Genomic DNA, 27,384 nt, shown 5'->3' with positions numbered 1-27,384 from the left:
GTAAACTGTCCTCATCGACTCTGTCTGTGTTTACATATCAACTTTAATTCGTATAATAAAATAAAACATCCTGGCAGAAGCCCATTGAGCACAGTGAAGAAACATTTTATTCGAAACAAGACTAACAGCAGCAATTGAACACTTTGCTGTTGCAAACTGGAGAAAGTGGACTCACCAAAGCATGCATGGAGCGGAAAGTGAATGATAGCTGTTAGCATGTGTTTTAGTTCTTTCGGCCACAGAGGTCGTATGTGTGTGTGTGTGTGTGTGTCTTGGGGATTCTAGTCCATTAAACCAGAAAAACATTTGTGAGGTCAGAGATCACTGACGTTGGCTCACAATCTCCGTTCTGTTTCATGGGGTTGAGATCAGGGCTCTCGAGTTGTTCCACGCCAGACTCATCCAATCATGTTTTTATGGACCTTGCTTTGCGCACTGGGGATGCATAGGCTGTAAAAGAGCCAAAATGTTCTCATAAAGAATTGTCCTAAATCAAAAATTAAGATTTAAGGGAAACCAAGGGCTAGAGAGGTTGATTATAAATTGTGTCCCAACACTTTTGGCCGTGTAGTTTGTTGTCAGAACATCTCCATGAAGGATGACGCCAGAAGAGTTTGTTACGATAGTTTTTTTTCGTAGAAATTTAAAAATGATACTTGGATATAAGCAAGTGATTTTTATGTTGATGATTAAGGTTGGCCAAACGGCAGCTCTGGTGCATTTTAGTGTAGAAGCCAAGTTGTATTCATTTTGATCACCTGTGTATAAGCCAGGCACTTGCACGACTGCAGAAAAAGGTTCTGTTGTTGACATGCTACTTACAAATATGGCTTGTCAAAAAGAATCAATTGTACAAGCAGACAGCAGATTGCAGCGGCAGCAACAGTAACATCGCCGTCTTCGCATCACTTGGCCACCGGGAAACACTTTGATGTCACACATCACTTTCAGGAATGTCTCATCTATCTGAAGGACTCCAAAGAGAGCCATGTTTCCCTTCCCAGGCGGCTGGCGGTACCGAGGGCAACAAAAGCGAGTTCTGGACAGACTCGAGTGCTTCCGGTCATTCAGCATCCTGTCAATCAAGTTCATCTGTCGCTCAGTCTCGCGCTCCTCATCTAAACTGGGAAGCAGCGCGACACTAATTCCAGGAAAAAGGATCTGGCCCATGTCGTATAAAGTATTGTCAGTGGGGGTGTTGCAACGTCATTGTTTGCATAAGCTGGCGGGCCTGAACGTTGGCCGCCTAATGCTTTAGGTTCTTTTGGTGGTATCGGCTGATTTGGTTTCTGCAAAGTGTCAAGTGGGGACAGTGTGCATCTTTCAAGTTCAACTTGCGCATGCTGAGGTGGTGGATGCATCCGTGTTTGGGGCTCAACGTGAGGCCTCTAACACTCCCTGTGCAATTCAGCCGGCAGATATGCGTTGCCCCTTGCCACGATGGCGAGGACTTGCTTGAATGTCCTTTTAGGCTGCGAGTGTGGCGGAAGAGCTGCCATCTGATTGCATGCAGCCATGCTGGGTAAAGTTTTCCCACTTTACTTCTGGAAGACGGGTCTCTCAATCAGGAGCATTCCATCGATTGCAGTGGCGGCAAGTAAAGAGAGTTCCGCAAACATCTGTCCGGAGTCTAACACGTAGGAGTCCCGAAATGATGCCGAACGAGCTCGGGCATGAATTTTACCGATGTATGGCAGAGACGTCGGTCGGAAACCTTCAGCGGCCGTAGCGGCCAGAAGCGGCAGCGTGAGCCGGGGCTCGGGCTCCGCGGATCGGGCCCGACTGGAGCGCGGTGCGATATCGTCCGAGATAGGCTTGTAACGAGTTGCGGCTCGAGTGTGAGGTCTGACTGGAGCAGCAAGTAGGAGTTGCCTGAGGAGCCGAGGCTGAGGGCGTCAAGTGAGTTCGGCGCGCCGGAAGTGCTGCCGCGGCCCCTGTGAGAGACTTGCCGGCTGACCCGGCCGCACTCTGCCAGAGGAACCCTGCGAACGAGAACAATATCAGGTGAAGACGTGAGTCGCCGGAGGATTGCTTTCACCGAGGCGTGTCCGCTCACCGCCTGCTGGTACTGGTGGCAGCGGCAAATGTCTGGTTGGCGGTCCGTTGACAGAAGTCCCTCCCCTTCTTCTTCCTGATATACTCCAGATGCGGATGAGAGCTGCCGCCGGATGCCGAAAGTAGCCGCCGCTTCTCCGCCATCGGAATCGTCACTACCCAAAGACTCCGCAGCGCGTCGAAGTCCTCCAGGCGTCCACTGCTCAGCCCTTGCCCTTCTACTCCACTGTCATTGTCGGCGGCCCCACCAAGCGGCGATGGTTCGCCGCTCCACGGTGAGTGACTGCCGGGGCTGGACTGCTGCATCTACAAATGAGCAAACGCAGATGAAATGATCAACAGTAGTCCAAGGCGCAAACACGGAAGAGGTCACAGTGATCTGGGGGTGGTGATGAGTCGTTGCCATGCTCGGTGACGACAGCTACGGCCAATCAGCCAGCCCGACGCTGCGCTCCATCAGCTGCCCTAACACGGCACGGAGAGCAGCCAGTCTTTTATCCTCGCCCAGCTTAATTGTAAATAATGAGTGTTTTTTTTTTTTTTTTAGCAAGGGGCTGCGGAGGTGGGGGCGCTTTACAGATTACAGCCGATCTTAGTCTGTCTGTGAATAGCAAATGGGCAGGATGAAAGGAGGCTTGAGCCCGAGCCGGAGCCAACGGGCCAATCATCACAAGAGGCGACCGTGTTTTCTTCTGCCCAATCTTGGCACCGCTTCCCTTCAACGTGAAGGAAACGCTAAGGCAGCAAGCCGGGATTTGTTATGCACAATGTAGTTTGCGGACTTAAAAAGGCCCCACTGAGACTTCACCTTACAACCGAAGTGTTTGTTCTTTGGAGTGAACCATCGTCAGCGTTGTTGCCTTTTCCGGAGGCCGATAGCAGCATCCCTGTGAACCCTCAGTTGCCTCTCGGGCTGTAATGTATTCAGTGCTAAAAAGCCGTCTTGATCACAGCTTGATGGTTGACTCTGTTTGCAGAGAGCAGCAAAGCCAATTCCCAGTGTGTGAATATTAATCCTGCAGTGGCTTTTATCACGTTCAGACCGCGTGACGGCTCTCCACTGTAGGTTTCAACCGCGGCCTGACATGCCGGCTGCCACGGATGCGTAGCATTCTTATGCGGCTGATGATTACATGTTCCTTCAATATTCATTACGGGCAAGCCACAAAGAGGCTCATCTCCCTTCAGCGCAGATTTAAAGCAGGCCAGCAAACTGGGCCGGTGTACATTAGAATCGGACTTGATGGTGAAATATGAGAGCGGGGCAGTCAACCAGATGGCGTAAAATGGCAAAGGATGGCTAGAAATGGTAAAAGCGAGCTCACCTTAACACGGTCTGGCCGTAAGGAAAGAGAGATTCGTGGAGAAGGTTAGAATAGCGTGACAAGTTATGGCGGAACCAAGCAAAGATTGAACAAATTATCATGCATCGTGAAACATTGTTCATGCCAGGGAAATTGTAACCGGCAATACCGTACATTTTAGTCCGGCGTTATATTTGCTTGCACATATTCTTTATCATGTTCCATCATGCTCTGGGAAAGGAGGAGTGTCTCACCACCGAATGTTCTGTCTTGATGGATTTGACATGCACGTAGTCCTCCACACCTGCGGGGGAGCCGCTGTCTGCAATTTTCTCACGAATTGGCTCTCTGTTAAGACTCCGGTTCTCGCTGTTGTCCCCCGGGGCTAACCTGGGCAGCGGGTCGCCGCGCTGCCTCTTAGTGACGTGGGCCTCCGGGCCGTGGACCGTTTTGACATGCTTCCGCAGCGAGCTGGGGTCCGTGTAGCGCTTGGTGCAGCCCGGGATCTTGCACACGTACGGTTTCTGTCAAGACAAAATTTCTCATCAGGCGCCAAATCGGCCATACAACAAAACAACGTTCAGCCAAGACGCCGAGAGAAGAAACGTCAGTCCGTGTCACGAGTGGGCGTGAAGGGATGTAATGGAGGTAAAGGCCCAAGTGACTTTTACCTCATTGGAGTGCGTGCGGTTCTGGTGTTTGGCTCGGTCGGAGGCGTTAGAAAAAGCCTTGTTGCATCCCTCGTGCTCGCACGCGTACGGTTTCTCCCCGGTGTGAGAGCGCAGATGGGTTTTGAGATTTTCCAGACGAGAGTAGGCCTTGGAGCAGCCCTCAAACTGCAGCCGACAGATGAGACGGAAACAAGACGTCAGGACTGCTCCGTTGCAAAAACGCCGCGTTTGTGCGTCCGCCCCCCCCCCCCCCCCCGGGCCATCTGTTACCCACCGTGCACTTGTGCGGTTTCTCTCCAGTGTGCCGGCGCATGTGAACGACCAACATGTACTGCGCCTTGAAGGGCTTCTGGTCCCGAGAACACTGGTCCCAGCGGCACACAAACTCTTTCTTCTCCCCGTGGATGTGGTCGTTATTGATGTGCTGTGGGACATACATGCACGCACGCACGCGGTTGACACTTTACCACTTGGAGAAAGAGCATCGTTATCATCTCAGTGGCAATTCATCTTGCTGCAGTTTATCATACAATTTAAAGATTAAAATCGTGAATCCATCTCGATATAGTGAATCTTTCTCATGGTCACCTGGTGACCTGGTGGCCTATCCCTGCGGACTTTGACTAGCCCCTCAACTGGTTGCAATCGGTCACAACAATTAAAATCCTGGGCTTTTTTTGTGTGCGAGGTTTTAATGAAACCAGAAATATCCTTGCATACTCTCGTCACATGTTTCTATACGAAGTAGGGCTGTCAAAATTAAAGCATTAACTATGGAGATTAATTGAAATTTCATAACGCACAAAAAAAAAAAAATTAACTCAGTTAACTCGGTTTCATTTACTTCCTGTAGCCGCTGACCTGTGCAGCCAAATTTAGAGGAGAGTCACTGTCACAAAGACGGACTTTTTACGTAATTTTACTTTAAAAAGTTGCTTGACGGCTTATCGGAGAAATCCAAAATAATTTGCAGACTTTGCACAGCCAAATTCAAATACCATATAGGTTGCACGTCTTTGGTGTATCGTTCAACTGTTGTGTTTTACAGGAGAAGAATCCTATTCAAGGATCAAAGAAAGCTATTAGAGCGGTCTATGAATCGAAATATACTTTTTTTTTTTCTATATTAATTCCGAGATTTTACTCAAGTAAATATCGGTTCCAAGCGTCGTAAAAAAAATGTAGTTGCGAAATACGATTAATCGCGATCAATTATGGAAAATCTTACGATTAATTAACCGCTTGACGGCACTAATAAGAAGTAATGATAAATGGGGAAACTCAAGCTTACTGTGTCTTGTACAGTCACGCGTGGCAGTGTGGAGAAAACAGGCAACTTAAATACGAGGAGTTGTTACGGAAATAATTCAAATACCTCTCACACTTAGTATTGAAACACACTCATATACATTACTGAAATGCTCTCGCACAAGATAGTGGAGCCACGGCGCTTACGTGCACAAGCTGCTCTTGTGATTCGTACTCAGTGCTGCAGCCCTCCCAGTGGCAGTTGGACTCATACGTGGCTTCCGGCTCTGCTTTGCACTCGTCGCGGTCCACGTCCACCTTAAGCTCCAATGAGACGCCTTGATGCTTCTGCGATGCTACGCTCGTTTTGTTCGCCTACGGGCCAAGGAGAGCAACAAACCGACATTGAATGACGACAGCAGGCGCGTGGCCGTGTGGGCTGGTTGTGTTACTTTTAACTGCGTGCTTGCGTGCGGTATCCGCTTGCTTTATGGTGACCGAGAAGCAACGGTGCCCACTGATGGCCTTCGAAGCCTTCTCTGCTGGCCAAAATACTGTCAAAAGCGCTCTGATGCGTTGGGAACTTACCACTAGATACTAGATTTTGCAAAACCAAATGACAAAACTAAAGCCATAATTATTTTTTTTTTTTAAAAAAAGCCAAATTTACAATGCAAGTCTGCTCTACTCGAAAGTGGAGGTAGCGCTCTAATCGCTCAGACATTAAACCCTTTCAACTCAATCACTGCCAGACGTTTTCAGACCCTCTTTTACTCTAACGTTTGTAAGGAAATTTGAAAAAAATATATAAGCAAGTTCCTGGGATTGAATGGCTGTACTGTGAAAAGTAAATTGGTCAACGGCAGTGAACATATTACTTCATTACTGCCTATTACTGTACCGCGTTACTTTTGTAACGTTGCCCCCAACACTGCGTGACGCGATGCATTCGGCATTTCACCCCCGCAGATGGGAACGTGAAGTTGAAGACTCCCAGAATGCCTCACTATGTTCAGGCTTTAAATAAGCAGACTTTCCCTTTCTTACACGTTCCATAATGTCTAGTTATTTCTTGAGTGCCTTTAACAAGTAGCCTACTATGTTGTTAGGAATCAAGTGTCCTCAAATTCTTTCTAACTGCAACGACCTGCAGGTGGTTTACTCTACCTGCCCTTGGCTGGGGATGAGTACGGCACTATTCTTTGAAATACTGACGTCACCGTCACGTTGAAGTAAATATCTTCATCTCACCAATGTTTTGTGAAATTTGAAGACTAACAGTAGTCTGATTACTTGACTGGAAAAAATTAACGCATTTTACGCGACGTTACTGAAACTGGCCATGAGAGGCTTTAGCGGGTTATATTTCGTACATCACGTACAGTATTAACCACATTTATCTTCACCCTTTTAAAAGGACAAATGCTTCCTTGACATAGCCTTTCCATTAGATTTGCTATCCTTTTGTTTAACTTTGTGAATGTCACTCTAAATAGGGCTGCTTGATTATGAAAAAAATATTCATCGCAATTATTTTGATCACAATTATTCTAACGAGCATTTATTTTTTGGTACGCAACATGAAAATGTTTTAACGTGAGAAATATAAAGACAAATACATTTCCTTGAAACACTATAATCATGAAAGTTCTAAAATTTATAAAATGTATTATTACAGAAATAAAAATCAAAAGGTACAAATGTATAGATTCAAATATGATTTCCTTGTGTAAAGAAGCAGTGTGTTGGATATAAATGTAAATTATTATATTAATAATCGTTTTTTTTTACGATTATGCCAATTTTGTGATCGTGGAGTGTAATAATGGTAATTGTAATTGAATTTCGATTAATTGCACAGCCCTAACTCTAAATATTGTTCTGCTTCTCGGCCACTGACTGCTTTGTTTCTTTTCCTCAATAACGGGAAGTACCTCAAATAGTTCAGCAAAGCAAAAGAGGAAAACACAAAAAGTTGCGCTTTCTGCAAAGATCTGAAGTTTTGTCAAATCTCCTGAGCAATTTGGTCAGTCTGGCTCTTCACTGAAATGATGAGCAGCCGCACGTGCAATCGTGCATGTGAACATGCTGACTGCAGCGTGTTTGTGTCTGGCCCGGGCGCCCGATCTTCATCAATTGCGGTGGCCCCAAGACGCCTGCGCACGGCACCGCGCTCATGCATCACGCACAAACCTGCCTCGCCGTCCACGAGCAGGCGCAAATTTGTCACGGAACCGGGAAAAAAAAAAAAAATCTTTATGACGGCGCAGCCACCGGCCAATATTTCATGAAAATGAAGTACACTGGCACAGTTTACACTATCCCGGGAGAGCGGGGCTGTTGGAGGGGTGTAATGAGGGTGTGGGGCGACGCAAAGCTCTTACGGCGCATGTGGACTTTTTCTATATCTGAAATGTGTTTCACAAGGAGGTCATAGGAGCGACCCATTGGTGTTGGCTCTGTACTCACCAGTGAACTTGGTGCCTTGGATTCGGGTTTAACCTTTGACCTCTTGGTGATGACGGGGTCAACTGTGCAGCCGCTGACTGGTGATTGTCCGCAGGGGTTCTGAAGAGAACGACACTTTTAGGCTGCTTCCGCACAGGCTAGTCAATGTTAAATGGCCTTTGAAATAAGTTGGTGAATCAATCAATCTTTATTGAAGACATGATGGCAAATAAAATATGACGGAAGAGGGGAGAGGGAGGGAGAAGAGGTTATTCTTTTCAAGCGGAATCCGTCATTTTCGTACTTTGCTATGAGTTGTTACTTCAATTTCGGGGTATTCCTCGTCCGGTCACTTGGAACTTTATTTGGACTATGACACTGATTTAAAAAAAAAACAAAAAAAAAAACAACTTTTTGTGAATGTGCTTTGTGCGGGGCTAGATTCCAGATAATTAGTGTCCGAAACATGCAAGCAGATGGATGAGTTTGGTCAGGACAGAAAGCTCGGACAACATTTTATTACCCGTATTACATATTATATATAATTTATATATTATACGTTGAATAACGAATCGTTCAAAAACGGAGCTTCCCCTGTATTTTTCTGCACTATGAGTACAAAAATGAAAAGGCAAAAGACCATTCAAAGTCAAAGCCTCATTCGGTTGAAATAGCTTGGCACCTAAATGACCTTATCACATTACCGCTCAATTTTAAAACACTCCATTATTCATATTCTTGTTTTCAAGAAATCTGCTGTTGTCCTTGCCTTTGTCTTCAATGGTACTGTGGCAAAATGCATTCGCTAATCAAATCCACACGCTAAAGCCAACCCAAACACTACCTGACGATGAGGCGACTGCAATGCAAGTTGGGGACCCCCTCCATAAGCAAATAAGACATCTCAAAGGGGTTTGCCCTAAACAAAATGAGTAAAAGCCTTTACATGGGACGCCGGGTCAGCGGCGCGGGCGGGAGCGGACAGCGAGGAAAGGCCGAGGCCCGGCTGGCAGCCGGGGTAGGCGGCCGCTGGCTGGATGAGCGGTGGGGTGTGACCCAAAGCCAGCAGCTGCTGGTAGGCCACGGGGCTGATGGGATGAGGGAAGGCTAAGGATGGGCTGCAGCTGCAAACACGCCACAGTCACACGTTCATTTGCCGGTTCAACCTAAGTTTCAATCGGGCATATTTCATCATTACAAGGTATTCCTTGCAATAAATGGCAGTTCGCCATGATTATCAACGCATGTTTTGACCCGGCTTACCTAAGTCCTCCGACCGACAGGTGTCCGTACGAGCTGCTGGCGACCGAGCCGGACCGGGGGTTGTTGACGTATGCCACCAGCGAGCTTGGCGAGGTGCGGATCATCGTCTGAAGGTCCACGCCGGCGTCGGACAGCGGCGAGATGGACAGCGTCCTCTTCCTGCTCAGCCGGGGAGTCAGTCGCGACACTGCGGACGCGCAAGCCCTTAAATCACCTCTGCGTCTTCTTCGTGCTCTTCTCCCGACTTTCTCACACACGTTGCTTGCCAGTTTTCACGAGCCCCAGACATATCGTGGCCACGGAATAGGTATAACATGCGCATGAAATAGTCCATTTGTCAAGTGGGGCTGTAGAAGAATCTAACTTTTCATTACTGCTTACAACAAAAGTCCGACATTATCCTCATTGAGATTCAGACGTCGCTAATTGATAATTCCACATAATTACCTCAGATAAGATACGCCACGGACAGGCTCGCAGCACCATGTTTAATGAGGCCACTTTACCGAGAATTGATTCCAATTCGGAGGAAACGAGAGCGGTGAGATTGATTTTAAGTGTGAAAAACACCCGATCGACTTTTTCCTGTGACACGAATACCGCGTAACCTTCCGAATCGACAACGGAATGCAACACCGCATCGTCACGTTGGCCAAAATAATAATAAACAGAACGCTCGCCCTTGAAACGTACCCGAACTGCAAACTAGCGAGCATGCTTAACTCATTCACCGCCAGACATTTTCAGACCCTCTTTTACTCTAACGATTGAGAGGGGGAAAAAAAAAAAAAAAGTTCCCGGGATTGAATGGCTGGACTGTGAAAAGACAAGTAAATTCGTCAATGGCAGTGAATGAGTTAACCTGATTTTCAAAACCAATCAATCAAATCTTTAGTTTGATGCGATGATGACGACGATGATGTTTGTGACTCACCGTCAATGGGGGACATGTAGTCTGACAGGTGGGCCCCGGCGGCTAACCCCGCCCCCTGCATGAGCAGCTCCCCGTAGGAGCTGTGGTGGCTCGCCATCAACTGGTAATACTCCCTGGTCAGACTCACCCCAGTCGGAGAAGGTGGCGGGAGCCCAAACAGGCCGCCATCTTTGAAATGGTCGTGAGCAACTGAGGAGGAGACAAAACCACGCGCTGTCCGTTAGCCGCATTTCGTCGCACAGTCCCTCCTAAAGTGCCGCTGGCGTGGCGGCGCCAGCGCTGCCGTCCAAGCTGACCCTCATACCTCACGTTTTGTTTTCCCTCATCTACCATGCTTCCATGTGGCTTCCATGTGCTTTATTTCACTTTGAATCGTTCCAGCGTTAGCAATGACAGAACGCAGAAGAAGATTTATGTCCACTACCGCTTTCCAATCTTGTATTCTAATTCCGGGCTGCCTGCAAATCACCTCTCTTTGATGAAATCGCAGCAGGTTATATGAAGGTGTCGTTTCAGCTGGGGGGGGCCTTTCTTCCCTCCCACAGGACGCGCGCTAGCTAAAACGCTCTTGCCGAGTAAAAGTTCAACTTTGGACAGACTTACAGTGAGTGGGGCTCAGGCCTCTGGCTGCTGAGATCATCGACAGCGTAGGGCCGCCGTGCGCGGGGCGCAGGTAGTGCTCCATGTGAGGGTTGACACACACGTGCGGGGGGCTGAAGGGGGAGTCGCCGGTCGCCATGGACGCAGGAGAGAGGCGGATCAGGGAGATATCAGAGATGACGGGGCTGCCCGGCAATCCGACGGGCCTGAGGGGGAAACGGTTTGATGGGCATGATTGAAAGTAAGCACGTTTCAAGTAAACTCATCTCAAGTGTGCTTAGCACAGCTCCAGGGGAGCACCCTCAAAATCTGCTTGCGGACCTTCTTGTGCATCATCTTTAGAAGAGGCTTTCTTTTGTGACGGCATTCAGTAATGAGCGCGAGAGCATTTAAGTAGCATTTTAGTCATCCACTCGCATGATATGCTGAAATGCTCTCATCTCAAGGAGTCTAAGTGAGAACATTTCAGTCGTGAGTGTGAGAGCGTTCCAGTTGTTCCTGTGAGCGCATCCCATGCGTGACTGAGAGCATTTCAGTCGTGCATTGTCGTGTTTCAGTATAGTGTGTGAAAGCGTTTCAGTAAAGTGTGTGAGAGCCTCTCAGTAGTCCGTAGTAGCCATCAGACCATTTCAGAAGTGTGTGTGAAAGCAATTCAGTAGCATTTCAGTACCATGTTAAAGTGTTTTACTTGTGCTTCAGAGAGTTTCAAGAGTACATCTAAGTGTTTCAATCTTGTGTTTGTGTGAGAGTTTAGACATCAGCATGAGAGCATTTCAATGCTGTGAGTCTAAGTGTTTCAGGGGTGCGTGAGAGTGTTTCAGTAGTGCATGTGAGTGTTTCAAAAGTGTAAGATTGCTTCAGACGTCTTTGAGAAAGTGTTTCAGTGGAATGAATGAGAGTTTTGTAGAGAGTTGAGAGTGTTTCAGTATAGTGTGTGAGAGAATTTCAATTGTGTGCGTAAAAGCGTTTTAGTAGGGTGTGAGTGTTTCAATATAGTGTGTGTGTGTGTTTAAGTCAAAAGCGTGAGAGTTTTTCGGTAGTGTGTATGAGAGAGCATTTCACTGGTGTGTGAAAGCGTTTCAGTAGTGCATGTGAGAGCATTTCAGTAGTATGATAGTGAGAGTGTTCCGGTTGTGTGAGAGAGTGCTTCAATAGCGTTGTGAGAGCATTTCAATAGTGTGCATGAAAGCATTTGGTTCGTGTGTGTGTTTCAGTTGTGCACCTGAGAACATTTCAATAGTGCATGTGAGAGCCCTTCAAAAGAATGTGTGAGATTGTTCCAATAGTGAGAGCTTTTAAGTAGTGAATGTGCGAGATAATAACGAATCACGTCCCTGTGGGCCCCTCATACGATGACGGTAATAGAATTACACTTGCCAGACAAAAGTGGAGACGCTTGATTCTTTAGCACACAGGAACTGCTGGTATCTTGCATGTTTTAGATGTTTCCCTCCTCTAACACACCCGATTCAAAGTTCTGATGATTTGACCTGATTCGAATCATCCGAACGATCCTGGTCATTTCAATTGAACAGAGTTGTGTCGAAGGAGGGAAACATCTAAAAACATGCACCGGATAGCGACCCTCGAGGACCGGAGTTTGACACCTGTGCTTTAGCAGAACAGCGGATGAGTGATGTTTGCGCCCGTCTGCGTATACTGCATCTGCGCCGCACTCCACTCTACTGTACCCTATTCCAGCGTCTGCGCCGACTCCCAGTGATGAGTGCGCTGGCGCTGAGGTGTCATGTTTGACAATCAAGGAGCAGGAGACCCCGGGCGGTGCCACGGGCACCGCAACAAAGTGCCAACGACTCGTAACAAAGTGCCACGCCGGGCCACAAATGACACAACAATTCATTTACTGCTCAACGCTGCTGTAATTAGCTGAATTTGGCACTGGCAATGGGAGGGACAGCTAGATCAAGGTCTTGATGAATGAGGGGTCCACTGTCAAGATCAAATCACATTAATCACGGTGGCCGCGTCTGAGGACAGGCGTAAAAACCTCCGACCACAAGCACCCCCCCCCCACCCCTCCCTCAAGCATCTCCCCCGCCCCGCACAAACCGAGAGCGCGTGATAAATGGCTCCACCGTTGCCAGGCGCAAAGCGTGCGCGTTTCAATGGAGGGGCACTCCATCCATCCATTTTCGACACAGTTTATCCTCACCAGGGTCGCGGGCGATTCGGAGTCTAAGCTTAAGAATTCCTTGACTCGTCACCCACCCCGCCGCCGCCGCTTCTCCTCACAAAGTTCAGACACCAACACGCAGAGGCGTGCGCATATGAAGCGGGCGTTCACTCACCTGTGTACGGCGTGGACGGTATGCGGCTCGTAGTGGTACGAGGGGCAGCCTTCGTGATGCCGCGTGTCCATGGTGATGGGCTTGTGGAAGGATGAGAAGATGTGTGGGGCGACTGGAAAGAAGCAGAGAAGACATGTTTGAAAAGGTGTCAAAGGTTAGTCGGACTCGCCGACGGACGCCCGTTTAAAATTAGAGCCGGACCGGCCTATAGTATATACTATATATATATATATGTATATATATATATATGTATATATATATATGTATATATATATATATATGTATATATATATATGTATATATATATATATATGTATATATGTATATATATATATATGTATATATATGTATATATGTATATATATATATATGTATATATGTATATATGTATATATATATATATATGTATATGTGTATATATGTATATATATATATATATGTATATGTGTATATATATATATATATATGTATGTGTATATGTATATATATATGTATATATATATATATATATATATGTGTATATGTATATATATATATATATATATATATGTGTATATGTATATATTCATTAATGCTGTCAAGCGATTAAAATTTGTTAACTAATTAATCGCTAAATTTTCCTTAATTGATCGCGATTAATCGTATTTTTCAACTACAATTCATTTACGAAGCTCGGAACCGATATTTACTTGAGTAAAATCTCGGAATTAATATAGAAAAGAAAAAGTATATTTCGATTCATAGACCGCTCTAATAGCTTTCTTTGATCCTTGAATAGGATTCTTTTCCTGTAAAACACAACAGTTGAATGATACACAAAATACGTGCAACTTATATGGTATTTGAATTTGGCTGTGCAAAGTCTGCAAACTATTTTGGATTTCTCCAATAAGCCGTCAAGCAACTTTTTAAAGTAAAACTACGTAAAAAGTCCGTCTTTGCGACAGTGACTCTCCTCTAAGTTTGGCTGCACAGTGAGCAGAGGTCAACTGATACAGGAAGTAAATGAAACACAGTTAACTGAGTGCGTTATGAAATTTTAATTAATCTTATATATATATATATATATAAATATATATATATATATATATATATATTTTTTTTTTTTTTTACACCATATTGCCAAATCAAGAGTTTTAAAAATGGCTTACTATCTGTCACGATGCAATGCGAATGGTTGAACAAACTTGCCATTTTTGGGGTCTCCTGCTTTTGGCCCGGCGCCAGCGATATACACACAGCATTCCCACTTTGCACTTGGGAACTTTCCAGCGTGGAGGTCACGGTCACGGATCATTATCTGCTCTCGTCTAAGCGTCGAGGGGGTTACGGGCCTCGCAGGGTCCGAAACAGCTACGCAAGTCAGCATTTGTGGCCCATTCCTCTCACTCTGCCCCAGTGACAAGCTAGACAGACTGACCGCTCCCCAAACGGCCACACAAATAGCCTCCTTACCCCAACTGAACATGGTAAGACGAGGCGAGGCCTCCGTGTTCAGATCACACTGTAGTCGCGTGGGTGAGTTCGTCCTACTGTCACTAAACATGAGGTGTTTCCATCCTTTTCCACCCGATGCTGATGTATTGCATCTAAAAGTGAAATACAACCGAACTGTCAAGTGAGTAGTTGAAGGGAGTGCGTAAGGTAAACACTTGTAACCTTAGCTTGGCTTTTCCTCAGAGGACCACCCATCCAAGCGGCACCCGTGCAGCCGGCGGGGTCTCCTCCTTCCATCACTGAGACATTTCCATTGTTGTGCCGCAGCGGGAGGGACAAAATGTGAGCACTGGTGAGAGCTGGAGAGGCTGGCTTACCCCATGCAGCCCCAACTGGAACCCCGCGCCGCCCCCTCCCCACCCGGGCGCCCGGCCCGCTTAGGCTCCACCTATTAATCTTGGCTTGATAGTGTTTGTTTTTCATCGTCACAGCTCACGCTCTAGCTCCACTTCTCGGTTTCGTATCAAAAGTAAATTGCGTCCCTCTCTGTTCCAAATTCTCAGAACGCTCCTGTTGGGTCATGAAATCAAAATAAAAGTAAGTATGAGGTAATTACCACCGATAACCCCGACATGACCGGGCTGGAGGTAGCAAGGCCACACGGCTCGTAGGTTTCCTCTGCCAAGTGTGTGTGTGTTGTTTGTGTAATTTAGCTCCTTAAAAGAGTGCATATGTTGAAAGAGTGATCGCGGCGTGGCGTAATCACCTCCAGCGCGGCTGATTGATGACCGGCGGGCTTAATAGCGCTGCTTAACACACAGGTTTGTCTAGATTAAGTAATTACCTCATCATCCCGTACGCGGCGTGATAAAGAGACGCCTGCGTGCTGGGGAACGAGAGCGATAATTAAAATAGCATCAATTAAATGGCGCTTGTGGGCCTGTCATGGTGCTCCCTAGCTAACATCCATATTAGCCCACTGGTACCCTCACCAGGGGGGCGCCTGGGATTATGGAAAATGACTCCAATGCGCCATCTTTAAATTAAACAAAGACCCAGTTCTTCTCATGCTCGGGGAGTCGAGCGCGGCTAAGAATAATACCCGAAGGTTCTTTGTGAGCGTCTTCCACAGAATGCCAACTAAATGGGGCTCTCATCACCGATGATGATGATGAACATTTCACCTGGAATGAGAATGAACGAATGAATCATCTATTTCTCTCCTGTCAATCAGAGTCAATCTCCAACATACTCCAGGACCAAAAGGAAGACTTTTTTTTTTTTTTTTTTTTTTTTCCCCAAAATTACATTTCAGGAACTGGGTGTGTTTTGGTTTGGCGTTCTTGGCCGGAGAAAGACCCAATACGGTGATCCCCCCCCCCCCCCTCCCTCGATGACTTGCACAAAGTTGCTGAAGCGCAATGGATTGGCCTTGCGACTGAAATGAGAGCATCACTAAAACAACCTTATTTATTTCACTCCACGCCTGGCCTGGTTCGGTGGCTAATTAGCTCTAGCTAACGCCACCAACAGCCACAAGACAAAGCACATCAGCCCAACAATTAGTCTGAAGACGCTAATGGCTTCCTGTGCAGGTGCAAGCGGCCGCAACAATCGGCCACTGTCTATAAAATTATTTACGTCACCGTCATGTCTGGCTGAGCTGTGGAACCCTTCCAGAGTGTTTCGGTGTGTGCGTTACCTCTAAAGAGCAAACCACACTGAGGAAATTTCAGGCAGTGGTTGCGCTAACTGCTATCGAATATCATCAGCAAGGCCCGCGTAAATCTGCACTTTACTTTGTTATCCGGTCAACTTTGACTTTTGCTCCACTACACTTGACCACAAAATCAAATCTGAAGGAATTATTATTTGTTGACGTAATGCTTGAACTGTGGCGCACAAACTGGAAGAATACATGAATAATACAATAGAAATACAAATAGTATCGTAACCACACGCTGTTATCATTGAAACTTGGTGTTTAAACACACTTGTAAACACAAATAAAAATGAATACATTTAACAAAAAAATCTGCGCTAAAGTGTGGGATTACTGGACTGTATATTTTGTGTACGTATATTGTTTTTATGGCGGTCATCCCGAAGCTGGCCATTAACATTAGCTACTTTTCGAGTCTGCATTTAAGAATGAGTCCGAGCGAGACATCCCGGTGACCCCTGGACAGGGGGCTATTATTCTCCGCCTTACGCCGTCCCCGCCGGAAGATAAGTGGTCCTCTCGTTTGACCATGCACATTTTTCTCTGCCAGAGGCCTGATCGCCCCTTCCTCACCTCGAGCGCTTCCGGCAGCACCAGCCTCCAGCTGCAGCTTGCGATCATCAATAACGCGCCAAATCTTATCCTCCTTATCGCAAACACGCCCCTCTTTAAAGCAGCCTGGCCCCGCCTACTCTCACCTTGCACATGCGAGCTGATGCTCGACAGCCATAAATCAATTCTGAGAAATCACACCGGAATTTTAGAAGCCAACTAAAAGCTGTGACTAAAGTAAACTAAATAACTAAAAGCTGCGACTAGATAACTAGATTTTTTTTTCCATTTGACCATTTAGTTGTATCTTTTCTAGAGATGGATGTTTTTTTCAGGGCCGATACCGATTATTAGTAGTCAGGGAGGCTGATAACCCATATTTAGAGCAGATATTCATTTTCAGTAAAAAGGACAATATTGGCATCAAAAAAAAAAAACAATTAAAACTCTTAACTTTGTTGAAATGTCTTTAAGCATGTTTATTGAACATTTTTTCTGATTTGCATAATGTAGATTTTTTTTGTTAAATTATTATTACAATACTTTTTTGACAATATACATCTTTGTTATAAAATTCTAACAAAAAGTTCAGAGCTAGCTCCTTGTAGTTTTCTACAGTAAATCAAGTTCTCCAAAATTTCAAAATGACAGAAATGTTAAACTTTCACATAACTTTGTTTTGATTTGGCCCGGCTGAATCCGTCTATCCCTAATCTTTTCAATCATACTTCTTTTTTGTTGGTATATGCATCTTTCATTTCATCTTGTTTTTGATCATTATTTATTTGCCTCTGTAAAGGACAATGCATTCATGGTGTGCTCTACAAATAATCAACCTCGGCTAAACGTGTAGGTGCACTGTGAGAATTAGTTCACGAATTACATAGTGTTTTAAATTTGTGAGCGCTTCTCCTTTGCCAAGACGGGTCGCATATTAAGATGCTGATTAGGCAGCATCATTACTGCACAGGTGTGTCTAAGGCTGCTCACAATAAAAAGCCACTCTAAAATGTGCAATTTTACTGTATTGAGGAGTTCAGAAAAACAGTCAGTAAATGGTGGTCTTACCAGATACTGGGCAGTCTAAGGCACACCTGTGCAGTAAAACGCTTATTGGATGTTTATCCCCGTTTTTCAGGATTTTTTTTTTTCAATGTTAAAAAAACCCACATTTTTTGCAAGTGCATTTCAAATTTTTCAGATTTTTGCTTTCAGCAGTCCGGCCCACTCCCTATCAAACATATTCACGTAAGCGAGCTGGCGATTGTGGGTAAACAACAGCGAACTTGGGTCACCGAGCCACTTTTATTTCCCGTCACTTCAGCGTTCCTGCGTGGTGAAAATACAATTGAATTAGGAGGGTCGCGCTGCGGCCCGTGTTGTGGGGGGGGGGGGGCGAACAGGAGCACCCGGGTCCATTCTAATTGACTCAGAGCGCCGCATCTCCACTTTTTTAAACAAAGTGACTCTCGCTTGAGCTTCATTACATGCACCCCATTTCCATAGGCCTCTGGGACCGAGACCTGGGCCGCTCCCGTGGAATAAATGAGTGCTACATGATAAATGGTTCTATTAGCAATCCAGATTGTTAAACTGTGATATAACAGATCGGAGCGGCGAGCGGGGGTCCATTCATTTTCCTCCCCTCTGCACACGTTTCCATGTGTAAATAAGGTATTAAAACTGGGCATTAGCCGCGTTCTGTGATAGAGAGGAAATTGTTCCAAATAAATAACCCGGCCTGCGAATATAAAACAGGCGACAGGAAGGCTTCGAGGTGGGCAAGACTTAGGTAGCGTCCCTCTTCAATAAAAACGGCTGCCGTATATTAGCGTGGGCCTCGAGGACCTCGCCCTGTCTGGCTGCGTGTTCACTTATCAGGCGCCGCCCGGCGAGACCAACAATAATGCCGAGAAATTCCGTAAGTAATTACTCTGTCAGCTGCTATCTGATTGGCTGCAGGCGGCGTGTTGTGATGTTGTTCACTTCAAATTAAAGTACAAAAGGAGGACGTTCAGCAGAGGACTTTTATTGCGAAGCGCCGATTGTCGTATTCTTAAACCGGGCTCGGCAAAGTACGGGATTGACGAAAGTGAGACCCGGCACTCAACCGGGAGAAAAAGAAAAAGTGGTCTTCCAGCGGTGGTTTTGATGTGTGACGTTTTGATGGATTATTTGAAAGAGAGGTGAAATATATTAGTCTTAAGCTGACATTGAGGCAGAGCCATTGGCTCAGTCGATTGCATTGGAGCGCCATCCCTGGCAAAGAGACCTTTTGGAGGACCTCTGCTCTGCTGTGCAAGCAAGTGCCAGGCAGCGCTCGTTTCAAAGTGGAGGACGTTCTCACACGCAACTGCAACAAGACACAAACTTTGTTGCAAGGGACAGCTCATCCTTTTCATGCACCAGACAAAAATGTGAATAAGGGCAAATAAATATGCATGTTAAAGCTTGAATATTAAGGAACCTTTAGTGAGGTTGACTTTTAAATTGTTTTTAAAATGAGCTGGCCCCTGTTTATTCAAAATGATATTATAAATGACTGCTTAGTGTTAGCTGTCATCTGTTCAGTTTGGTTTTTTGTTTGTTTACTTTTTTGTTATATATTAAGTACAATTTCAATAAAATATTTTTTTTAAAAAGAAATATTAAATTGATATGATGTATAGATGACAAGGGGGTGATTGAAAGTATTCACGTTTTATTTGTAATTTAATTTATACAATGAATGTAGATATCGATACCGATACTTTTTAACAATTAAGGTTGATGCATGTTGAATACATTTTCATGACCTTTCAGTGTTTTTGTGCCCTTCTTTCCTATCTATCTTTGACGTAAAGGTTTTTGTTGAATTTTCCACTAGTGTAAATATGGCAAGTATACAGAATCCCTTTCACAATTAACACTAAAGTGTTATTTATGTTAAATCAAATCCGAACCGCCTGTGTTACATTAGTACATTCAAATTCCACTAAATGTGTTCAATAACATACATTTCTATTGGGATAAACATATTTCATTCATTCATTCATTGAAGCGTAATTTATACTTTTTTGAGTTGGCTAAATTAACCATTGGCCAGTGGCACCTTGAAAATAATGCTAAAGAGGAGCACTAAATATTACCTTTGCCACCTGAATGTTGTCTGCCAGCCCGAAAGGCCTCTACCTAGGGCTGCTCGATTATGAAGAAAATATCAATCATGATTATTTTAGTAATATATTCAAACCATCTTTTTTTTTGGTACAAAACAAGAAAATGTAAATAAATGTAAATAAGTTCCTTTTGGACCAAACAAAATTAGCAAGATTAATTATTGTAATTTTTTTGGGGGGGAAAAGGATCAAATGTATAAATTCAAGTTTGATTTCCTTGTGTAAACAAAGTTTGTTTACTGCGTTGGACAGAAATGAATTTTAATAATCGTTTTTTACGATTATGCCAATTTTGTCATTGTACGGTTTGTCGTAATAATCGTAATTGTAATTGGATTTTGATTAATTGCACAGCCCTACCGCTACCCCGATCTGTGCTGCTTGTACGCGTGTATGATGCTGGTTTCCGACGCTCCAATGTTGTATCGATATTATCAATATTTGGATCGATCTGCCCATTGCAGTTGAGAAAGTGTCCTCCCTTCAAAGTGGCCCCCGTCCCCAAAAGGTTTGCGAACCTCTGTCAGAGAACACATGAAACATTTGACACACTTGGTAGGAAGTGCTGCCTCTCCAACTTTTCATCATTCCAGGAAACACGCGGTCTCTGCGTGGGTGTCACATGACCTTCACAATACCACAAGCAACATGGCTGCCCTCGGCGTTGGCCTCGTTGAAATATTCAACAAGGTCGTGTCCGTCTTGGCTTGTAAAAGCTCCACTTCTTCAGCGCGTAGCCTCGCAGAACCGCCCATTTCCACTTCAAAAGCGCCGTGCCAGTCGGCGGTGTTAATAACGTTGCGCTGTTGTCGCAGGACCGTTCGCCATTGCTCCCCCTTGAGGTGAAGCGAATTTTTTTATTTATTTATTTTTTTTTGGGAGCCTCATTAAATCTGCCTTTCATCGTACGTGCACTGACATGTCTCACACAAGCCAACACGGAGTCAAAGTCGCAGAACAAACGGCCACCACGCTCTTCAATCATTGTGAGTAAACCGCTTGTCACACCTCCTCAAACGGGAGTTCTGCTACTTGCACTTTCTTTCTGGAGTTTTGCGGTCACACAGCCGCCATCTAGTTGAGGCTACGCGTTGGTTTTGCTTGGCTTTCATCCCACATGTATGTCACTGTTTAAATCATGACTGCAGAGCTCATCAGTCCTTGAGTTGTCCATCCCAAACGCTCACCTGTCTTCTCTCGCCACGCCGCCGATTGATCAGCGCTTACACGCTCTTAAGTCAAGCACGAGTCATTAGTCATGCACTTTCACGGTGCGCCTTCCTTTACGACTCCTGACTGCGAGGCCACAAGCGCTTCGTCTTTGATATGCATATTTGATTATTTCATCACCCCGCCCACCAAAGCCGCTCAAAGACAACATTCGCGGCCTCGCCTTAAAGTTGAACGTTACCTCTGGTCTCTAGTGGCTTCTTTAGGAGGTCTCCAAAACCGCTGGCGTTCATTTTGTCTTTCCTCTCTTCAGCTCGAGTTGCCTCCATGGCCGAGCATCTGAAAGACACAAGCGCGAGAGGACAGTTTAGAGATGACCGAAGTGGCATGCACTCAGGGGGGACAATCAGTGGTGGAGATGCGTCGCGTACAAAATATTGCATTCAAAATATACAGCTCTGGGGGGAAAGAAAAGAGACAGCGGCAAGATGAAACAATGAACCAAAAGAAAAGAAGGAGGACTTGAAAAACAATTATGGACTTTGTGACAAACACACCCAGCAATGTTGTCCCAATGATGTCGAGGTTGACAGAAAACAATGCAGTTTCCTTTTATTTTCTTCTTCTATCGTCTTGTATCTTCTCTTTTATCTTCGACCTTCTATCATCTTCTATCTTCTTCTTTCGTCTTCTATCTTCTATCGTATTCTTCTTCCATCGGCTCTTCTTCTAACGTCTATCTTCTTCTACCTTCTGCCGTCTTCCATTGTCTTCTTCTATTGATTTCTACTGTCTTCCCGTATCGTGTTCTACCTTCTTCTATTGTCTTCCGTCGTCTTCTTCTATCATCTTCCGTCATCTTTTTCTGTTGTCTTCTCTCGTCTTCTATCAGATTCTTCTACCATCGGCTCTTCTATCGTCTTCTTCTATCTTCTACCTTCTATTGTCTTCTTTCTGTCATCTTCTATTGTCTTCCGTCGTCTTCTTCTCTCGTCTTCTATCTTCTTCTTCCATCGGCTCTTCTTCTATCGTCTTCTCCTAACTTCTATCTTCTTCTACTTTCTATTATCTTCCTAATCTACCGTCTTCTATGTCGGGTCTCCATTTTGAATCAGATCCACGGGATCAACCTTGGACTGATCTCAAGTCAATCACACTCCAATGTAAATGTTATTGTGGGCAAATGTTAGGTTGATTGATTTTTTTAGGTCGTATAACAACAGAAACTGCATCCAGGCCTCAAAAATAATAATAATTTAAAAAAAAAACATGTTCAGTAAAGAGATTCCTAAATTGTATGACCTGAAACTCTGGTGATGTAATAATAATCCCGGTCTGGTATAGTGCTGTGAACATCTTGTTCAGTTTTCATTGATGTCGCTGCTTATTAATCAAGCTTGTAAAAACCCACACTACTTTGAAACATAGAACTACAGTTCATCCTGTACTCATAATGTTACTTTCACTTCTTCAAATTGTAAATCCTGACGACTAAGAAGCTACTTGTACGGTTGTTCTTACTCACTCACTGTTTGTTTTTCCCTTTAAGCTTCAACTCAAGCTCTCCGAGTGCCGTGTAAGCCGGCAAAGCGACCAGCTGTGAGTGGCGCAAATATGCAAGCGGAACCAAGCCCGCATTAACAACGATCCCGCCAGCGCACAATTGCAGATCCAGATTACAAATCAGATGAGATCGGGCTGGGGAAATAATAATGAATTCCAGCGTTGAATTATGAACAGCGCTCTTGTCACCCTAACAAACGACCATGCGTCTCAGCCCAAAAGGTCACGGCGCAGTAGAGTAAAATCTCTGTCAATTCCTCGCCAGCGCACCCCTTCACAAGGGCCACTTGCTGGAATTTATGGTCGGGCCCACCACCTATTCTCCTTTGAATAATAGTGGTCCCGTAAAAGAAGCCCGAGTCTAAAATAGACTGCGGCGTGGAAGGAAGCGAGTTGTTTATTGCGTGTGTGGCTGGTGTGCAAATAAAGGCAAGCAGATGACGTTGAAATTTATAGGACCAATCAAACATGATCTGACATCCAGTTCAGACATGCTTGTGGTACTGCTCAGTTGGGAAATTTTCAAATTTAGTATGAGTAAGAAAAAAAAACAATACTAACCACTTTTAATCAATATCTCAAAATGGCCGCCCCCAGAGATGGCTTAAAACGGGTGGATTGACTCTTATTCCACAAACGCAATATTAACACAATGTCTTGACTTCCCCTTTAAGTTTTTTAAATGTATTTAAGAGTGGTGTTAATGTTCAAACTGTGAATGATGTTACAGTGTCTTAAGATGTTTTTTAAAACCACTTTCTTGCTTTTTATGAACAATTGGGCCTCTTACGTTACTGTACTGTATTGTAATCATTACGGTGGCGCTTGGAGAGCAAAATATGTATTTTCTTGCAGAAAGTTTGTAAAGGACCGCAGTAGAGATCATGTGGAGTGAGTGGGTCATTATTGCCATTATCATTATCACCCTCAGCTCTTTCAGATCAAAAGTTTCGAGAACAAACGTTTTTTTTTAATACACTATACATGACATAAAGTCAAAAGTGTCATCTGTGAAGCTGCTATCGCTGTGCACTTGTAGGAAAACAAAAGTGTGAATTAGAGACTACTACATTATTGTTGCCCATAGTATGTTAGCTACCTTGCTAGCTACTTCAATGCTAGAAACAGAGCATAACTTATCTCTATGTACTTTGTCAAAATAAGCTAGAAATGTTCATTGACTGTCTGAGATTCTGATTGCTAAAGATCTTGGGGTCTTATAACATGTAAGGGGGAAAAAAAACTGGGACATCAGCGACATGGAGGAACGAGAACCAGGGAGCATTGACGGCACCAGCTTCTGGTGTTAAAAAATTCTCTGTCTAATCTTCAAAACACACACACATACACCCACACACACACGTACTGGTAAAGTGTATTGTTTCAGTTGTTCATTAGCTAATTTCACAGTCATTTCACAACATTAGCAAAGCTATGGGAAGGTGTTGCTTTTTTTCTTCCCAGTATGAGCACGATGCCACTTGATTAAAAAGGGGAAAAAAAGGGAAACTTTGGTAAACAGAGAACAATTTGGCCAAGTTATCAAATCAGGTATTAAGTATAGTTGATGATAAAAGTCAATTTTTTACGTTTGCATTTAGGTACATTTCAGTCTGTAGCGTTTTTTTTTTAACTTAAGTAAAGTACTTGAAATCATATTTCTACATTTACCACTCTACTTGTGTTTGAGGTCAGGGAGTGAGTACTTTGACCACCATATTGCTGGATTTGATGTTTGGTTGAGTTTTATAGTGCAGACACATTTTTTTGATGGGCATGCTATTATTCAGAAGGCAACTGTTCACCAGGGGGAAAATAGTTTGGGATTTTTCATTTCAACGTGACTTGTTTTTTGAAATTCAGCAAGTTTGTTCATTTTTATTAGTTCTTACTACTTAAAAAAAGCTTCATTTTAGTTTAGTTTTGATTAGTTTTAGTAGTAGTCTGAGTTTTTTTTATTAATTCATGGAGTGTTTGTCGAGTGCAAGATAAAGGAAAAAAAAAAGGTCAGTCATGAAGTATTGTGTCATAAAGTGAAGTAAACTACAATTCTCAAATGACTGTTTGACCTTCCTTCTTCTGTACGGATGTACAGCAATACGGAAATTAAATACGTTTGAGTTATGAAACCTGAAAGCTCATTTGACATTTTCACTATAATCATAGCTCATTTTAGTTAGTTTTATGAACTTACAGATGTACTTAGTTACTTTTCATTTTTTAAAACCATTTTCGTTTTTAGTTTTTGTTAACTATAACAACCTTGCTGTTGACCAGGAATCAGTTGACCTCACGTGAGACAAACATGGCTGACCTCATGGAGACTGGACCATTCCTCTGACTGACTCTTACTCCATATCCATTTTACACGCACACACACACACGTGCTGCATGTTTTGCCTTATTATGGCATATGCATCAAAGCTCCTCTCAGAGGGAAGCTGGAGCAAAAAGGAAGAAAACCAGACGCTTCCCAGAGGTCTTCAGAAGTCCCGTCAAATCTTTTGCTCCTGACATGCAGTGCATGTGAAGGTTTCGAGTGTGTGTTTGGATCACATGAGGCTGCTTCCTATCTGTGGAGATTTACCGTAGGGCCATCTCAAACTGCCCAAAGCACTAAATGATCACAAAACTGCTTTTCAGTTTTCAGCTTTTGACATGTGTTGGGGCCTTATGCCACTTTATTGTTATGTTTGGATGAGAGACATAGCAGGATGTTTTATTACTTGCCCCTGTCTGTATTTTGATATGCTGGTGGCTCACAGGATGTAAGTATGTGAAAAAACAAGTGAAGGATGGCACAGTAGGAAGTGGCACGGCCATCACACTTTTGGGAACACCCCCTTCGTTCCGCACATGTCAGTCTGACTCATGTGAAGGGCCACATTAATTTGTTCACATCCTTTGACCCCCTTTGGAAGGTCAAAGAATGTTTTCAACTTCTTCTCATTTATAAACATTTGCATTTCACACGTGCACATGTCCGAGCCTTCATGTTTGCAGTGTGTGGCCTCTCTCACTCCAGGCAACATCTAATTAAGGCAACATTTAGAATCATCTATCCATCCACGTTCAGCGCTTATCTTCATTGGGGTTACAGGTGTGCTGGAGCCCATGCCGGCTGAATTGGGGCGAGAGGTACATAGTGCACACCTTGGACTGGTTGCCAGCCAGTCACAGTAAACAAGCATTCGCACCAACAGACAATTTTGAATTGTCAATTAACTTTCCATGTATGTTTTTGGAATGCCGGAAGAAACTAGAGGAACATTCAAAACCCACACAGGTAGGCCAGATTTGAACGCCCAACCATAGAACTGTGAAGCAATGTCGCTAACCATTAGTAGACTGTTCCACCCATTTCGAATCATACTGTTTTTATTTAAACATCCCTACACATTTCATAAATTCACACATCCCATTCCAATCACTTGCGTGGTTTATGCAATTGATCAAATGTCCTTTTTACCTCAAACCACAAACTGTATTTAAAGTTTTGATTTTAATTAACTAGCACACATTTTTGTTTGATTGTAGGAAATAGATAGAGGCACAATAATTGCAAGTGTTCCATTATAGCAACTTTTTTTAATTATTATTATTATTACTATTATCATCATTATTATTACCGTTTCAACAGTAATAAACAATGTAAAACTGCCTCCACTTATCTTTAATTTCTAATGAAATTGCATTGACGGTTTGTCATGCAGGCACACGACTCACCCAATCTCCCGGGTTTCTTCTCCCGGCAACCAAATCTCCGGTTCGAACGTGTATTCAAGTCAAACTTTGCCTCTCAGCGCCAAGTGAAAAGCTCACGACGAGCGGACGGAGCCTTCGCGAGCGGATCCAGAAGTTCGGTGCAATCGGGAGGAGACTTTTCTGCTGCGGAGCACGCAACTTCTCCAAGAGGATAGGCGAAACTTTTTCTGCGGAGTTGCTGCGAGCTGGAGACTCAGGGCGCGCTGCTTCTAAACGAAGCCCCATCAGCTCTCCGCGCCAAAACCCCCAAGCCCCCCCAGTCCCTCCTGTTTGGATGTCATCAATAACCAATCACCGCGCAGACATCGTGAATAAGAGAAGTGCCTGAAAATCTACAAACGTGCGTTTCTTTAACTTAAGTCAATCATCTTTTTATTGACGATTACCATTTATGCTGCCTTTTAAAAAAAGAAACTTGATAAACGCACCCTTTCATGCATTAGCAACAATGTTTTAAATACATTCAAAATGAATTTAGGGGACATGTAGTTAGACGTTTTATTTTATATTGCTAATTGTTCCAATTATTATGAATCACGTGAATAAAATGAATTTTAAAATTAATCCAGTTTGAAACGGCAATTAAGAACTCGGTGAAGGCCACTAAATGGAAATCCTTAAACGGCGGTTTAGAATTTGATCGATTGTTGAATTGATAACATAATGTCATGGAGAATCAACAGTCGAAGAAAAATGTTTTACAGTCACTCGTTTTTCTACATTAGGTTGATTATGGGTACGTGAGTTCAAATATTATGTTGAATTGACTCCTGTTTAGCTCGCCTTCATCGTAATTAACAAAACACTGACCCTTAGTGGCTAAAGGCATGTACTGCAACTAAAGAGTCACCAGCTGCTTGTTCACGGAAACGCTGACCCCTAGTGAAAAAATGACAGTAGCACACAGTTTTTTTGAACATTTTGTTGTGAACTAGTGTCCAGTGAAAGTTACATAAACAGTGGATTTTCTCTCTCCCTCTCTCTTGCTCTCTGAAATAAATATACAGCAGAGTGTGAATTGAATTTACCTTTGAACTGAAAGAATGAACATAAATCAATCGTTTGAATTTCATGCTACCTTGTGCACACGGTGTTCTGCAAAGACGCCATTTGCAGCTGGCAACTCAAAGTCCATGATGATGAAACCAGCAGTCAAATTAAATGAAAACAAAAGACTCAATCGT

General features: G+C 44.1%; 1 protein-coding gene across 1 annotated transcript; it reads right to left on the bottom strand.

Annotated features, from left to right (window-relative positions):
* Nucleotides 1-117: 117 nt before the first annotated feature.
* On the bottom strand, nt 118-26,410 carry LOC147152842 (transcription activator GLI2-like). The gene is made up of 14 exons (XM_086030760.1): nt 26,162-26,410; nt 21,114-21,211; nt 12,833-12,944; nt 10,527-10,729; nt 9,924-10,112; nt 8,990-9,176; nt 8,673-8,850; nt 7,748-7,846; nt 5,486-5,653; nt 4,305-4,454; nt 4,031-4,195; nt 3,614-3,883; nt 2,057-2,361; nt 118-1,982 (listed from the first exon to the last, which is right to left on the bottom strand). The coding sequence occupies exons 2-14, from the start codon at nt 21,199-21,201 to the stop codon at nt 1,631-1,633; spliced, it is 2,466 nt and encodes an 821-aa protein (XP_085886886.1). The 5' UTR covers nt 21,202-21,211; nt 26,162-26,410; the 3' UTR covers nt 118-1,630.
* Between the last annotated feature and the right edge of the window lie 974 nt (nt 26,411-27,384).

This window comes from Filicampus tigris, chromosome 1 (assembly GCF_054856515.1).
Source record: "Filicampus tigris isolate MCC_2025a chromosome 1, RoL_Ftig_1.0, whole genome shotgun sequence".
Lineage (NCBI taxonomy): Eukaryota > Metazoa > Chordata > Actinopteri > Syngnathiformes > Syngnathidae > Filicampus > Filicampus tigris.
The sequence above is the reverse complement of the archived record's forward strand: the minus strand, read 5'-3'. Positions and strand labels throughout refer to the sequence as shown.